Below are 17,027 nucleotides of genomic sequence, written 5' to 3' on the forward strand. Positions count from 1 at the left end.
ACTTTTTAACTGAGCAGCAAAGCAATTTGACGAGAGCCGTAGTTAGGTGTAGTTATCGCAAAATTTTATGACGATTTTATTGTTTGAAAGGGCAAATAGTTCGCTGTTCATCGAAAGCTGGTCCAAGAAGGAAAGATGGCCGCCGCCGACTTATTTTTAACCGACTTCCCAAAAAGCGGAGGTTCTCAATTCGACCATTTTTTCGTATGTTTGTTACGCGATTACCTACTCAGCCATTTATTTATCGATTTTGATGATTCTTTTTTTGTTTGATAGCGTATACTTCCGAGGTTGTCCCATTATCATCAGGTCAGGATCTGATGATGGAACCTTGAGAAATCGAGGGCGACTTTCGAAAGTTGCAGAAATACATAGGTTGAAATCTTATCACTCAGGTGTTTGCCTGGTAGCACTATTCAACAGTGAAGGCTTTGAGCTGACCTGATGATGGAGACCAGTGAAGGTCGAGGGAACTCGACAACTGAATATTTAAACTTTCTCGTGTTTGTGCTTATATTATTCGTATTTACGAGGCCTCTGCAACAGTGAAGGAGATGTAGACGAGAGAAGTTCGGTTGTCGAGTTCCCTCGACCTTCTCTGGTCTCCATCATCAGGTCAGCTCCAAACCTTTACTGTTTCATAGTGTTATCAGACATACATCTGAGTGTCAAGTTATAACCTTATCTATGCTTACAATTTTCGAGAGTTGCCCTCGATTTCTCAAGGTTTCCATCATCAGATCCTGGACCTAATAAAAAATATGGGGAATATACCCTTTCGACCAAAAACAAACATCCAAATTGAGAACCACCTCCTTTTTGGGATTCGGTTAAAAATATTTGGTGACTTTAAAATCAATCAATTATTATTATTGTTTCTCATCATCAAATAAGTACATTACTTTGGTAGTTACAAATTGCATTATATTTCAGAACACCAGGCTTACCCTCCGCCGAAACAAAAATCTTAGAATTGTTGAGAAATAATATAAGAATAAATTAAAATTCCGTAATAGGTTATAAAAATTCAATAAAAGTTAAAAATTATTACAAATGACGCAACACCAAAATAAATAATACATATAAAAATTTAATGCTAAAAACTTTCATAAAACTTAAATATCTTTTTCCTTAACAACAAAAACAAATTGAACCTATAATTTAAAATTAATAAATAAAATTGAAATAAGTTGCTATTAAAAAATAGGTATGTACCTATATATAAAATTGGTATTCGATTATTTATAATAAATATCCGATTTAGGTATCGAATGCACACCGCTGATTGAAAAAAAAAATACATACTCCATTCCAAAGTCTACTTCTCTTTGATCTTGTAAATTGTTCATTTTTATTGTGTATTTTATGTGCTGATTTTTTAGTTATTGAACATAAATAAGTGCACGAAATGTATTGCAACGGATTGAAAATTTTATAAATATGATGTTTGTGTTGTGTTTGAGAAAGTGATGCGATTATTTATTGGTAAGTTTTCACCAAATTTGAAATGCCTAACTTTTCGATAGACTTAAAAACACCGTAATTATTATCTTTTTCTGAATTAACTGACCCCACTTGACCTTTGCACGTTGTTGTCAAATAAGTGAGCTCTAAAGTTATAGTTAAAATACTTCTGATCAGGCATTACGGACTTAGAATTCATGTGTTGAAAGTTAGTACAAATTTTTGACTTCCATGTCGCGATTCAAAATATCCCGCCGAATCAACGGTAAAGTCATATGTCAAAATCTTGTCGAGCAGAGGGGTTAAAATAATCTTTGAAGTAGGCTGAACTCAGAGATAGATGAGGCTGAGTGTCTGTTATACCTTGCCTTCCTAAAAAAACAAAAGTATAGAGCTCTCTGGTCTGTGGTTTACACCGTTTGAAAATAGATGGCACTAATAGCTGGTAATGAATGAGCTTCTTCCAAAATGTGCACAATAAGAAGTTCTTTTATTTTGAATGAATAAAAATAATTTCATTACTTATTTATTTTTACTTAAAATACACTACAATAGGGCAGTATAAATTATTATCTGCTTATTTAAAAAATGCTAACACCAAGTAGTAAGGACAGCGCCATCCAGTGGAGTAGCCTTAAAGGTTTTTCAAGGACATTGTTTGTTATTGTGTTGAGCTGCCCTCTATAAACTTTAAGAGAACTAAAAGTGACATAGATGGCATGCGCGGGGCGAGAGGCGAGAGGGACGTCATCTATCCCTCGCCATTTTCCGTCAAGCTCAACTCAATCAAGTTAGCTTCTGTCAGTCGCTGTGTTTGTGTATAGTGTCGTGAAAAATTATCTGTGTCGATGAATCTCAATGGGAAATCGTGCTGATTACGACTCCAAACGATGGGTCGATTGTTGTGTTTGTGGCTTTGATGCATCTTTCGGTCAGTGATAATGGCCAAGTGATTGGTAAAGTGGAGTGTTTTGTGTCGTATGCTGGGCTCTCACGGGTACAGTGAGATCCTTTCTCTGGATAAATCGTCCCCAAGACGACGTCAGAACACAGAACAGAAAGGTGACACACCATGTCGTCGAAAAACGTACCAGGAGACAAGGTATGTTATGAGTTGGCGAGGTAACTGAGCATTTTGGCCTGTAAAGGTCATATTTTTTTGTTTCTAAACGCGCTCCTTTCTCTCGTTTGTGACCAGCGTTCACTGTGATTACATGACCAATTTACACAAGATGTGTGTACATGTGGAATGTTCAAACTTTTCACCTGTTATGATTAAATGTGATGTTTTTTTATCAGCTTTGTTATGCTTATTTGGGTCTGACCCTATTTTGGGGGTAACATAAATAAAGCTAGTAACAAATCTGCCAAAATTAGGTCATTTACAAAAAAGTTAATTACGAAAATCATGTAGCTACTGCTAAACAAATATTTTGAACAGCCTAACAGCCTATTCAGATAGCTAATGTTTTTTTAAGTGATTTGTAGTGGAAAATACTTCAAAAGTTTATCTTAAGTAAATCTACCATATCTTTATGCCTAAATCAAATAATTATATGTTTAAGTATCTATAGGTAGGTATCATCAAAAAATTATTTAATAAAAATAAATAATGAAATGCTGGAATCCTAAAATAACTAAGCAATCTTTGAAATCAATTAAGTCGGTAGCATGGAGTTTAAAAAATATACTTATTTAACAAAAATGTTAACACAAAAATACATTCTATTACAAATCATCATATCAGTTATTCTTATTTTTTCATCTCTTCTACTTTAGTTATTGTTTGGAGTAGAAATCTGAGTTAGATGCATATTATCACACATCTTTCTACACGGTAAGAAAACACACATGTGAGCTTAAGGAGATGGTGCACACAAGTTGTTGAAGAACTGTCCAAGTTTCCTCAGAAAACTAAAATTGATTCCACAGAAGCTCTGTCTTGGGATATCTCGGTAAAGTTTACATTCTTGTTTACGTTGCAAACTTCATGTTTCCCTAACCACTATTATATTACATGGAACACATCTATATCATAGTATATTATGTATCTTTTAATCTTAGAATATCTGCATGAATTATGGACTCATTTTAAGAGAATGGTCCTACGTAATAATTATTAATAGCCAGAAGGTACAATACACATTTATTAAATTATAAATCTTTAAAATCAACAACTATATAGGTGGAACGCCATTTCCAAACAATAACTATTATGTTTTACCCACCTTTTGGGGAAATACTCATTGTATTTACATCAATAAATCCTATATTCATTCTTCTCTGTATGCTATGTCTATGCCAAGTACAAAAGAGCGGTTTAAAGACTAAGATAATATTAGACTGACTCACTTGCGCATTTATAAATAGTGAGAAAATCAAGGTAAAATCTCTATTTTGAACAATTCTATTATGCTTTCTGAAGTCTTGCTAGCTAGCTTGGTCTATTTTTTAATTTTGCATTAACATTTATTTGCTAATGTCAATTCACTTTTAATGTGCTATAATGTTGTTTGAATCCATCTAAAAAGGTTTATTTGTAGGTCAATCTTCCACTGTCCAGACCATACTATTCATTTTGTTTCTATTCATGTTCTTTTTTTGATAAAGAAGGTTGGCATTTTTATGAAAGCGCGGGGTCCGCCCACGCACATGGTAGGTACGTATTAAGTCGTTTATTGTCATCAGTGCTTAGAAAGCTGACAGAAACAATACTAGAACTTGAACAGGCAGTACGAACAATAATAAACTAAAGTGACGCCGCCAAGTCTTCCGTTTGAACGCACCGCTGAGCAGCCGCCTACGACACGCAACCATCTCCACGAAACGACACCAACTACTGAGCTTAAAATATTACATTCCAACTCCAAAGAAACTAGATTCAATGCTATCCATATTTAAATAAAGATCAAACTTAATTATCTTTTTATGTTTACTGTTGAGTACTCTGTTCTGCAGAATTATGCACCAATGAACCGAGCGGTTTGCTGCAGTCATAATTTAAATCATGATTAGACGTATCCCCGATTGATCACTTGACGCGATGAACACGGACGGTCAAAGGCTTCGCAATATCTGCTCAAAAAGTAGGTCAGCGCGACAAAAGTCGCCATCCCAGTAAATCAGACCTTAAAGGACCCAAAATGCGGAGATCCTTTTATACAATAAGCCAGCGGGACCACATTTGCGGGTATGAAAGCGAAGTGAAACGTAACTACAGATTATACGAACATAAATTGCTAAATCCACCAGCATTTGGCGGGAGTTGTTTCTTTTTCTTTTGTGGCAGTGTCACAAAGTGTTTGTGGCTAAATTACTTCGTTGATACACTTATTTACGTAAATTAACTAATAAGGGATTTCGTCGACGGTCAATTCAGAATCTAATTCAGTAAATCATAAGGGGGAAAAATGGTGTAAGCTTTAATTGCCCAGTCTTAATCATCAGAATTATGAATCGTTGGCAACGACCTACCATAACCTGTTTAATAATCAGAATGTGTGAAAATAGCTATTTAAGTTTGCAATCCCAATTATCGCGGAACATGATAGTACTCGCCTACTCCACATACCTGTTTAAATATTTGCTGTTAGACTGGGTACAAAACGAAGTTAGTGTACCGTTGAATTAGCCTGACTAGCACAACATACATTTTCATGTACACAATGTATTCGATTGTGTATTTGCTAATGGATTTAGGTATTTCGTTTACTTTATCCAAAACTCTAGTGAGGAATTCATGTACTTTTTCAGCAATATATTCTTTTCGATTTTGTCGACATTGAAAAAAATATTTATATGTTTACTTTGTACTTGTAACACAAACCAAAGTAAAAAAAAATCAAGATGAATTAAGAAAATTCCCTTTTCCGAGAAGTCCGTTAAAATTTTTGCACTTGTTTCAACAGATATTCGAGTAAACAAGCTTTTCAAAATGTCTACGCGTTCACACATGAATAAATAGAATCACTCGTGAAAATATTTGTGGCGAATTTTAAATTTAAAACCACATTCTTTTTAACACGTTATACAGGACTGGCAATAGAGTAATCAGAATTTTCGTTAAACGTTTTCGAACAACTGGGTTTTACAATTGAAGTGATTACTGAATAAATATCATTTCAATTGTTTTAAAAAATAAAGAAAAAATGTTTTAACAAATGACGAAGTAAATTAATTATGTCCGTTGATAACACGATAATCTAGAAGTATTCCAGAAAATAATTAACGTCCGCTCTCACCATGAGTTCCCACAAGTTATTGAAGTAACAGGGATACTTTGTTTATCTACGAGAGTAGCATTCAAATAGGATGCAACAAAGCGACACGCTTTTGATGTCTTTAATCAAGCTTTTGTTAGAGGGATCGAGGTGTAATCTTTTATTTTGTACGAAGATATTCTTGGTTTGATGTGATGAGCAATGGGGACCCCTTTGTTGTATGCTTGTAATATTGATTTGGTGAACTTTGGTGGTTTGTCGCCGTGTTCTGTAAAACAGATAAATTTTGCTTATAAGATACACTGGCTTTTTCGCGTGGCTGTTCTGCACTGCTGTCCAAAGTTGTCTCTAATCGTCTCCAGAGTCAGACCCACAAAGTTAATGAAATGGCCAACTTACTTTCGCATTTATAATTTGAAGTGAAGATGTTTTTTTTAGCAAAACGCAGTCTATTTTCATTTATTTACTCAATAATTTGGTGCTTCGCAATGCAAATAAATGTCGCTCTCCTTTGTTAATAGAGGCATTGTAATTGAATAAACACGTATGCAAATGTTTATTAGAAAACACGCGGTCGTTAACAAATCACGCGGTACAAACGGAACTACTTTCTCTCTTATGAATTATGCAAGCGTGCGATTTTAATGAATCAATAAATGAAATTCACTATCGTTGTGCATTTGAGTATAAAGTGTTAAACACCCATTGTAAGGTAATTACAGTTGAATGCACGTGGCTTTCAGGCTTATTCAGATTTAAACTCAATAGCCCCATTTTGGATTTTCGTAAATTATTTTGGTCCATTCTGTAGATCCACTTAGATTACATTGTATGCCTAAATTATGATTCCACAGCAAATATATTAAATTATTAGTTCTATACTTAAACATATTGTTTCTGTTTACGATCTTTAACTAATTGGTGTTACAATAGCAAAATAGTCTCGATTTGAAAACGTTTTTCATTACCGAAACAAAAGAGTGCGGAAAGAGAAGAAAATGAGAGATACAATGGGGTTTGCGTGAATCTACAGTAGCAAGCGTAGCATATTGTCCGACGAATAATTTACGTTATTGCACTATTTTTGCAATACAGAAATTTTAAACTCCCTATGAAATAAAGGCAATTAAACAATGAAACAAACATTTTGTATTTGTTTTAAAATGCGACTCACTTGCTAGCAAGTTTGTAACATTACAGAAATTGTTAAATTTTTCAACTCTCAAATTACGAGAAAATGTAGCTACAATGTTTCGATCAAAAGAGCCCAGACCTATTGATAAATTCCCGATTCTCTTCGCCATAAAACAACAAACTACGTTTAATACACCCCAACATATGCGAGAACAAACCCGGATTGTATTCAGTATTTTCCTTAAGCCCCACAATTCAGTACAATGTCAAAACAGTGGACAACGGCCGGACCAGTAAAACAAAACCGGGCTTGTTTTAGAGAAGCTTATGTTTTTACCCCTTTCATCATATCAGCTATGGCTTCGGCTACACAATACCTTTTTGTTCACCATTCTTCAATTGTGAAATAGATCCTTTTAGGCTGTAGTTTTAAACAAAAATATGCCTGTATTTAACTAACTTTCACTAATTATAATTTTGGAGTAATTAGAACTTGAGAAAAGTCTAATCCGAGATTTAATTAGATCTTTACTTGACAGTTTGTGACCCTTTGTTCTCAATTCGCATTTGAAGTTTGAATTAGCTACACGTTAAATTGTGGAACGAACTAATTACATTAGTTAGAATCATTAAATCCTGACTAATTTTAATAAATGCGAAAGTAACTTCGTCTGTTTGTCGTGCTTCTAGAACAATTACTGAACCGATTTATATGACGTTTTTTTCACAATCATTCTGGACGCTAAGGAAATACATAGGAATTTTATCTGGCTGAGAGATAGATCTAAATAGACGGTGGTAGAACCGCAGGGAACAGCTAGATATTATAATCTTATTCTTGTACCTGTGTAAGTGCTTGAATTGGTATGAATTTAAAAGACAATTAAAGCCAGAATTACTCAAAAACACCGGCATTTCAAAAATAAAAGTGATCAATCTTAACTGAGACAAAGGCAATCACGATTTGGCTTACTTAATTGTTTTAATTTCTTTTTTTGCAATTAGGAGAAAGAAGTTGAAGTTGGTTTGCACGCACGTTTCTTTCATTGTCCTGTAATTAAGTGTAATTTAAGTGGTGTTGAGATATTAACGTGCTTTATTAAATTTATTGCACCTAATTAGGTTTAAACAGTACTATAAAATTTCATAATTGCACCTCGTTCGCTCACACGGCTTGTTGAACTATATTAGTTCGAGTAGAATTCTTTGGTCGCACCGGATTAACGGTTCTTTCCACGAATCAAACTGGTTGCATGCTGTCGGCTACTCATGTCTAGTCATTACATGTGACTGGCACATTACCGTTGATGACATCATTTGGCCATAATAGAAATTACTACTCAATTAATAAAATGATGAACCACCTAGTTTTAGCACCTAACGATGTATTTTTCACGTGTACTTTGTATTGCCTAAAGACCGTACAGAAATAACCTGACATACAACTGTAGCCTAAACGCCTACGCATACAAACAAAAGCGAAGTTCCTAAATCACCTAACAGTAGCAACTACTTAGTACCACAGTTTTGAATACTCTAACGCCCGGTCAACGTGTCCACTTGTCCACCAGACCTCAAAAGGTTAATGTTCTACAATTATGACGTCTAGATGAGAAGTCTCGCTAGTCGAGTTCGAACAATACCTCGCTCAACTGTACTGTACACTGTACAAGTGTTTCGTCACGGCGGCCATTGCTCAAACCCCTTGGTCCAGTTAATTCTGCTTTCTGCAACATTATGGTGGTCGATGGCTTCTAGGTTAATGTTCTGCCGCAATTGTATGATCGGATTCGGTGTTTCACAATGCAGGGTTTATTTATGATTTCTGATTAACGTCCCGTTCTCACGATCTAGCTGAGTGCTTCTAAGGTGTGGAGGAAGAATCACTATTGCAGTCGTAACTTTAATGGCATGCTTTATAGAAAGCAGGATTGTTTCTTTTTTTGCAAACGATTTTCTGTCTTTAAATCCTCTCAAAGACAGACCTTCTTTTCCATATGGAAATCGAATGTTGTTTACTCACCTACTTACCTTAAGTGACACAAAATGTTTTTAGGATATTTGGAGTGAGATTTTCACAGTTCAGTTAAATTTAATGTATGACTCATCAAAAGTAGCAGTTTTGTGTACCGCTACGTAATTATCTCCAAACCGTTAAGTCAGTAAGTTACATTTTACAAACGGCTGTGCAACGATATGTAATTTTTTGCTTTAACCACCAGTAAAGTACTTATTGTTGCTTTCTTTGTCGACATTGACAATACCACTTGTATTATTGACCTCAATATTTCATCCAGTAATCGCATATAATTTGCTGCACTTTAAATTGAATTTGGGTCAAAATATTTCATTGTGTCCTTAACAGTTATAAGTGGAATATGAATTCAACTGTGTATATACATATATTTCAAAGCGTTAACATTTACATATCCAGTGTTTGTATGTTTTGCATGATTCATTAACATAATTAACAGGCTCATGAATATTTTATACGGATGCATCATCTGCTTACAGGTTACACGTGCATTTTGCGTCTTTACAAGTCATTTTATTTATAGGGAATCTAAGTTTCTTGTTATTTTCCTTGTTAAGTATGTCATGCTATTTATAGAGGCCTTATTAGATGATAAAGTGTTAATAGTTGTCAGGTTTATGTAATAATATTAAGGATTTGTTCGCAATGTCCACGGAAACTGTCCTTGTTTACTCGGCAAATATTGCCAAATTATAATTATCAAGTATTTAGAAATCATTCAAAAAGCTCACCAGTATTCGATATACCCATTTTCTTTCTATATTTTTGTAAACGTGTTAAAAATAGCGTCGAATTTGTGTCACAACCGCAACAGAATTAATCTTGGCCCAGAAAACACCACGTGAACATGTAAATAAACAAGCTTTACATGTAATTAGGTTTTCATTATCATTCAGTTGTCAGTTTCTCTATAAAATAAAATTCCTAGCAGTTGAAACGCTTGGATGGCAATAGTTTCCGGGTGCATTGTTACCATCCCAGAATGTTACCAACAATTAGTACAATACACGGTTGTAAATCAAACAGGTTTATGTTGTTATTAAGTTTTTGTACCCATTAGTCTTTTCAATGTTTACAATTTTTATCATTTTCGAACAAAGCGTTGTTTGTTTTTTGTTTCTTAATTGAATGTTCAGTGTCACAACCCGGGTGCTTGACACGTCAACAAGTATTGCAAAAACTTAACAGCTACGAGCGTGATGATGTAGCAATAAATATTGTAAGCTAGGATCAAGTGTCAGGCATTATGTTACAATATCTATGTTAGAAATCTGCTACAAATGCATTCTAGGTGTACTTTGTTATGACAAACATCGTGCCATCATTAAATACCGCTGATTCTAGCACTACGCGTGTTAAAGCTTGCGCTACATTTAAATGTACATTTCCCAAATTCCTCGGTACATTACTGTTCACATTTATTTGGTACTCGTGTTGCGCGTGACACGATTATAACGGTGCTTCGTGGTTATTGCCCTGATCTCCGTGTGATCTAGAGATTACTGTACTTCATGTAGTTGAAACTGCACGCATATTTGCTTTGTTTAAGGTTGTTTCAATTTTGATTGTGTTACTCATAAATTCGTAAATATTTATTGGTTATTTACCGTTATCCCGATAGGCTTATCTGATCGCATAGAAGACGTAGATGAAACAACCAATGGTATCGCCATAAATAAAATAAAAACTACCAAAGTATAATTTATAGTGCCCACACTATACTTAAATAGATCTACTCGTGTCGCAACTACGTGAAATCCCGTTATGAAAACGTCTTTACACTATCAAGAAGATGGATGCTATCTCGGTAACACAGAGGTAAGTGACTGGTACGTGGGCGATCTAACAAAGGCTGACTCATACTATCTCGAAACCGTTGATGAAGAGCCTTCACATCCCAACCATTTTGTAACCTGATTCCATTGTTGTTCATCACCCACAATGTACGATAGCAGAGCGTTGTGAAAACTATTAATTATACACCGATAAAGAAACTACTTTGTTTCTATTAATCAAGTTGTAAAACCGCTTTTATTGCGTTTCTGCACCGTTTTATGACAGGTTTGGCAATCTAGAACAATCATACAATAAGATATGAAGAATACAATGGATCGGAATTCTGTTGGACAATAACATCGTCAACAAAGAAACGCGGTTTTTTTTATTGAAGATAAAACTATGGCTGAAGGAGTACGCGATGTGGAAATATCCTCAAAACATTTTAAAACTATCAACATTTTTCTACACAAGAAAAACTTAAAGTGGGAAGTTGCGTCAATAGATTATTATCAGAAACCGATATAGAAAGTTGTTGCTTAGTTTGGTGCGGTAGAAAAAAAAAACTTTGTGGTTAGAAAACGGACTGCTGGCGAGGTAAACTTCCTCGGTAGCATCGAAACATTTTTAATTAACGCCGTGGCTCGTTCAGATTGGCCGGTAACTACGTCACGTAGACAGCGTATCCTTTGTTATGGCAGGGGGAAAAAACTCCTTGCTACTGATTAACTTGGGCCTGAAGTTTGATTGAAATGTCAATAGCACAGCGTTGTGGATGACTAATTGAGCTCAGATGTCAACTCAAATTATTGTGTTAGTGGGTTTCGATGTTTAGTAGGTACTCTAGTTGATGTGGACCTCTCATATTGTTTCAGCTCTGCGTATTCATGTTTCAAAGGACTTTGACATGTACGATATTTCATGAAACTTCTAAAAGATAAGAATTGAGCTAAATTAGGATGGAAAATTTCGTGCAAATGCGGTTAATCTTAATTCCTTAAATCTAACTTTGTGGCAGACGAATGTTCCGTGCCAAGTTGAAAGTGTTTACCTACCCAATGTCCCGAGGGATGAATACTCACCCCCCATAGGGTGTGCCTCACCTTATCCACCCAGTTTTCACCTCGCCTCGTGCAACTACAACAATAAATAAATTGGCAGTTGCTTTGTTTCTTGCTCGAGTTCGCAATTCTCATAAAATCATAGCTGTTGCTCAAGCAACTTCGTTAAAAACAGTTGAAGTGAATGCTTTTAATTGTTGTTCAATTAATCAATTTGTAAGTGCGAGTATTTCGTTTAGCGATTGGCTTGCTATTGATTCTTGAACGGAATTTTATAATTAAAATTTCAATCTCGTTCGTTTTTGTTATTCTATCTCATGATTTAGCATCTGAAATATAAGATCGAAGTTGTCAAATGCACGATTTACAATCTTTTATTTGTGCGACTGTGAGACCATAAATGTTTATTTTCCGTGAATGCCTCCTTTTACGCACTTACAATCGCCATGTTTACAGGACTGTAACATCCACTGGAATCAATATCAACATATTTCTTTGTTCTCCTATCAATTGGGTCTCGTGAGAGTCCTAACATTCAAAAAGCTCACCAGTATTCGATATACCCATTTTCTTTCTATATTTTTGTAAACGTGTTAAAAATAGCGTCGAATTTGTGTCACAACCGCAACAGAATTAATCTTGGCCCAGAAAACACCACGTGAACATGTAAATAAACAAGCTTTACATGTAATTAGGTTTTCATTATCATTCAGTTGTCAGTTTCTCTATAAAATAAAATTCCTAGCAGTTGAAACGCTTGGATGGCAATAGTTTCCGGGTGCATTGTTACCATCCCAGAATGTTACCAACAATTAGTACAATACACGGTTGTAAATCAAACAGGTTTATGTTGTTATTAAGTTTTTGTACCCATTAGTCTTTTCAATGTTTACAATTTTTATCATTTTCGAACAAAGCGTTGTTTGTTTTTTGTTTCTTAATTGAATGTTCAGTGTCACAACCCGGGTGCTTGACACGTCAACAAGTATTGCAAAAACTTAACAGCTACGAGCGTGATGATGTAGCAATAAATATTGTAAGCTAGGATCAAGTGTCAGGCATTATGTTACAATATCTATGTTAGAAATCTGCTACAAATGCATTCTAGGTGTACTTTGTTATGACAAACATCGTGCCATCATTAAATACCGCTGATTCTAGCACTACGCGTGTTAAAGCTTGCGCTACATTTAAATGTACATTTCCCAAATTCCTCGGTACATTACTGTTCACATTTATTTGGTACTCGTGTTGCGCGTGACACGATTATAACGGTGCTTCGTGGTTATTGCCCTGATCTCCGTGTGATCTAGAGATTACTGTACTTCATGTAGTTGAAACTGCACGCATATTTGCTTTGTTTAAGGTTGTTTCAATTTTGATTGTGTTACTCATAAATTCGTAAATATTTATTGGTTATTTACCGTTATCCCGATAGGCTTATCTGATCGCATAGAAGACGTAGATGAAACAACCAATGGTATCGCCATAAATAAAATAAAAACTACCAAAGTATAATTTATAGTGCCCACACTATACTTAAATAGATCTACTCGTGTCGCAACTACGTGAAATCCCGTTATGAAAACGTCTTTACACTATCAAGAAGATGGATGCTATCTCGGTAACACAGAGGTAAGTGACTGGTACGTGGGCGATCTAACAAAGGCTGACTCATACTATCTCGAAACCGTTGATGAAGAGCCTTCACATCCCAACCATTTTGTAACCTGATTCCATTGTTGTTCATCACCCACAATGTACGATAGCAGAGCGTTGTGAAAACTATTAATTATACACCGATAAAGAAACTACTTTGTTTCTATTAATCAAGTTGTAAAACCGCTTTTATTGCGTTTCTGCACCGTTTTATGACAGGTTTGGCAATCTAGAACAATCATACAATAAGATATGAAGAATACAATGGATCGGAATTCTGTTGGACAATAACATCGTCAACAAAGAAACGCGGTTTTTTTTATTGAAGATAAAACTATGGCTGAAGGAGTACGCGATGTGGAAATATCCTCAAAACATTTTAAAACTATCAACATTTTTCTACACAAGAAAAACTTAAAGTGGGAAGTTGCGTCAATAGATTATTATCAGAAACCGATATAGAAAGTTGTTGCTTAGTTTGGTGCGGTAGAAAAAAAAAACTTTGTGGTTAGAAAACGGACTGCTGGCGAGGTAAACTTCCTCGGTAGCATCGAAACATTTTTAATTAACGCCGTGGCTCGTTCAGATTGGCCGGTAACTACGTCACGTAGACAGCGTATCCTTTGTTATGGCAGGGGGAAAAAACTCCTTGCTACTGATTAACTTGGGCCTGAAGTTTGATTGAAATGTCAATAGCACAGCGTTGTGGATGACTAATTGAGCTCAGATGTCAACTCAAATTATTGTGTTAGTGGGTTTCGATGTTTAGTAGGTACTCTAGTTGATGTGGACCTCTCATATTGTTTCAGCTCTGCTTATTTATGTTTCAAAGGACTTTAACATGTACGATATTTAATGAAACTTTTGACAGATAAGAATTGAGCTAAATTAGGATGGAAAATTTCGTCCAAATGCGGTTAATCTTAATTCCTTAAATCTAACTTTGTGGCAGACGAATGTTCCGTGCCAACTCGAAAGTGTTTACCTACCCAATGTCCCGAGGGATGAATACTCACCCCCCATAGGGTGTGCCTCACCTTATCCACCCAGTTTTCACCTCGCCTCGTGCAACTACAACAATAAATAAATTGGCAGTTGCTTTGTTTCTTGCTCGAGTTCGCAGTTCTCATAAAATCATAGCTGTTGCTCAAGCAACTTCGTTAAAAACAGTTGAAGTGAATGCTTTTAATTGTTGTTCAATTAATCAATTTGTAAGTGCGAGTATTTCGTTTAGCGATTGGCCTGCTGTTGATTCTTGAACGGAATTTTATAATTGAAATACTTCATTTTCAATTTCGTTCATTTTTGTTGTTCTATCTCATGATTTGGCTATTCATATCTGAAATAGAAGATCGAAGTTGTCAAATGCACGATTTAAAGCGTCTATTGACTGTGAGACCATAAATGTTTATTTTCCGTGAATGCCTCCTTTTACGCACTTACAATCGCTATGTTTACAGGACTGTAACATCGACTGGAATCAATATCAACATATTTCTTTGTTCTCCTATCAATTGGGTCTCGTGAGAGTCCTAACTAAGATCTTCTCACATTGTTAGAAAAAAATACAAATTACTAAACCTTCTTGGTCATTTTAGACCTGTTTTGTACTCCGCGGTGCTCATGGTTGGTGTTTTATATGGAAACTTTTGTTTTATGCATGGCAATTTGATGAGAGTAGCCAATTGAGCAAAGTGACTATGCTTGTACCTTATAGCTGCATGGCCGCACCCAGAGTTTAATCTGTTTATTACATTTCACACTTTTATTTTAATATGAAACTATGGACAATTTTGTTTAGTAAAATTAACTGAAATTATATTATTTCGAAAGAAAACATCACCTAAACAAAGCAACGTGGATGCGCTGAGTCATTGCACCAATCTATACTATACAACTGCATCTGAAGGGATATGATTCAAACGGGATTTGGGTATAATACTTTTGACAGGCCGTTAATAAGAGTTGCACCCTTGTTAGTTTAACACCAACCCCTCTTGTAATCTAACACATGCGTGTAAATAGGTTTACATCACGCCTCAAAGAAAATAGTGTGGGGAAACTGGCAGATCCTATTTATAATAGTAAAAAGAAACAATGTCATGCTGAATTACATTGTGGTTCCTTTGTTCACGACCTTCTAAAATGATGAAGTTATTAATGAAAGTTGAGTACTTGACAAAAAATAACGCCGATGTAAACTTAAAACGTTTTTATCTTTTAACAGCTCTCAACGTATTACCTCGGCAAAGAAGCGTTTGTGCTTATACGCCAAAGTGAAATAAGAGTTGAAAGGCTGTGATCGGAGGCAGACGTTTTTCCATTAGAATCCTGAAGGCAGACTCAGTCGGGCCATTACGTCGCAAATGGGTCGAGAAGAGCCCGCGGAATTCACACGATTCTCTTGGATAAAGAAGCTGCTGAATATTTTATTTTCTTTAGGATATGACGAGCGACACACTTTGCATAATTCTTCAATCAACAACTCTGCGACATTGAAGCATTTTTCTATATCTTTGTGTGTCTAGCCCTGAACTAAATTAGTGCTAAGTATTTGTATAAATAGTTGTATTTATTCTCATTTAGAGAAAGGTGTTTTAATTAGGTTACAACCTCTAGCAGTATTCGTCTCACTAAATGTTGTTTCAGTAATAACATTTCACATGTACTAAAATATTTAAGTATTTACTGGAAATGAAACACGTATCCTGTGATGAAAATTTAACTTTAAAGTTAGACAAAGTCCGAGCATGTTTCATGGAGCCTGTATAATGTACCGTATGTTATTAAACACGCATATAACTTCTAAAAAAACGTACATATTTTTACTATAACCGCAATCGTCAATCCCCCTAAATCCTATGTGATAGTCGTTGGGTTTCAATAAAACATGTATGACTTGGAAACGGGTATTCGGTTCGTTATGGCTCAAGTAGTTTTCTAAAGCTGCTCAACATTTCTTTGCGGAGGTGTAATCCGATTATTCTATAAGGACGAGTTATCGAGACCTGTTTCTGCTATCCGATTATAATATTTAACCGTATAGAGGAACTGGTTGAATGAAAGCGTTTCTTGATATGGTAATGAAAAGTATGGTAAAGGTAACGGTAGAGATATTGTTTTGTGTAGTTTTGTGGTAAATGCAACCTTTTGAATTTTGGCAGAGCAGAGAGTAAACAAAACAATAGAATGACCGCACTATAGTATAGAATTCAATACACAATATCACCGCTATTCCGGTTGGTTGCACGACCACGACGTTTCGGTATTTGACCACTGTAACCCATTTTCGTTCACCGACTATTACAATTTCTATTTGAAGACCGGCCTTCTCAGCAAAAAGTTTATCGGCGAAACTGGACTCATTGTTTTATTTTCAGCTCCGTAAAGTTTGCAGTGTACTCTTGTTCCATTGTAAGCTACATATAAAGCTGGAGCCATTTGGACTAAAAGCGTCTAAATTGAAAACGTTTTCTTCCCCACCGGAATCTAAATTGAATAAATAGAACATGCCAGGGGATTTTAACAAATCGATGCATGTTCCCTAAATAAGAAACCTGCTGTTGAGCTAATTGACGTGAACCCTCGCAATGGTGAGGCTAGCTCATTTGTCGTGGCCGGTGACTCATCGGAAAGTCGAGGGTGTTGTCCGTCCACATAATTTATGCGACTACCAGA

The 17,027-nt window shown here is 35.5% G+C and overlaps 1 protein-coding gene across 2 annotated transcripts in view; it reads left to right on the forward strand.

Moving 5' to 3' along the window:
- Nucleotides 1-2,184: 2,184 nt before the first annotated feature.
- The window catches only part of LOC110373290 (ubiquitin-like protein 3), a 149,094-nt gene continuing 134,251 nt past the window's right edge, over nt 2,185-17,027 (forward strand). The window contains exon 1 of one of the 2 annotated variants that reach the window (XM_049841281.2): nt 2,185-2,566. In XM_049841281.2, the coding sequence (XP_049697238.1) occupies nt 2,537-2,566 (30 nt within the window). In that variant the 5' untranslated portion in view covers nt 2,185-2,536. The remainder of the gene's footprint in view (nt 2,567-17,027) is intronic. The other variant, XM_021330525.3, reaches the window with a different exon arrangement.

The sequence above is a fragment of the Helicoverpa armigera genome, chromosome 19, assembly GCF_030705265.1.
Source record: "Helicoverpa armigera isolate CAAS_96S chromosome 19, ASM3070526v1, whole genome shotgun sequence".
In the NCBI taxonomy this organism is placed as follows: Eukaryota; Metazoa; Arthropoda; class Insecta; order Lepidoptera; family Noctuidae; genus Helicoverpa; species Helicoverpa armigera.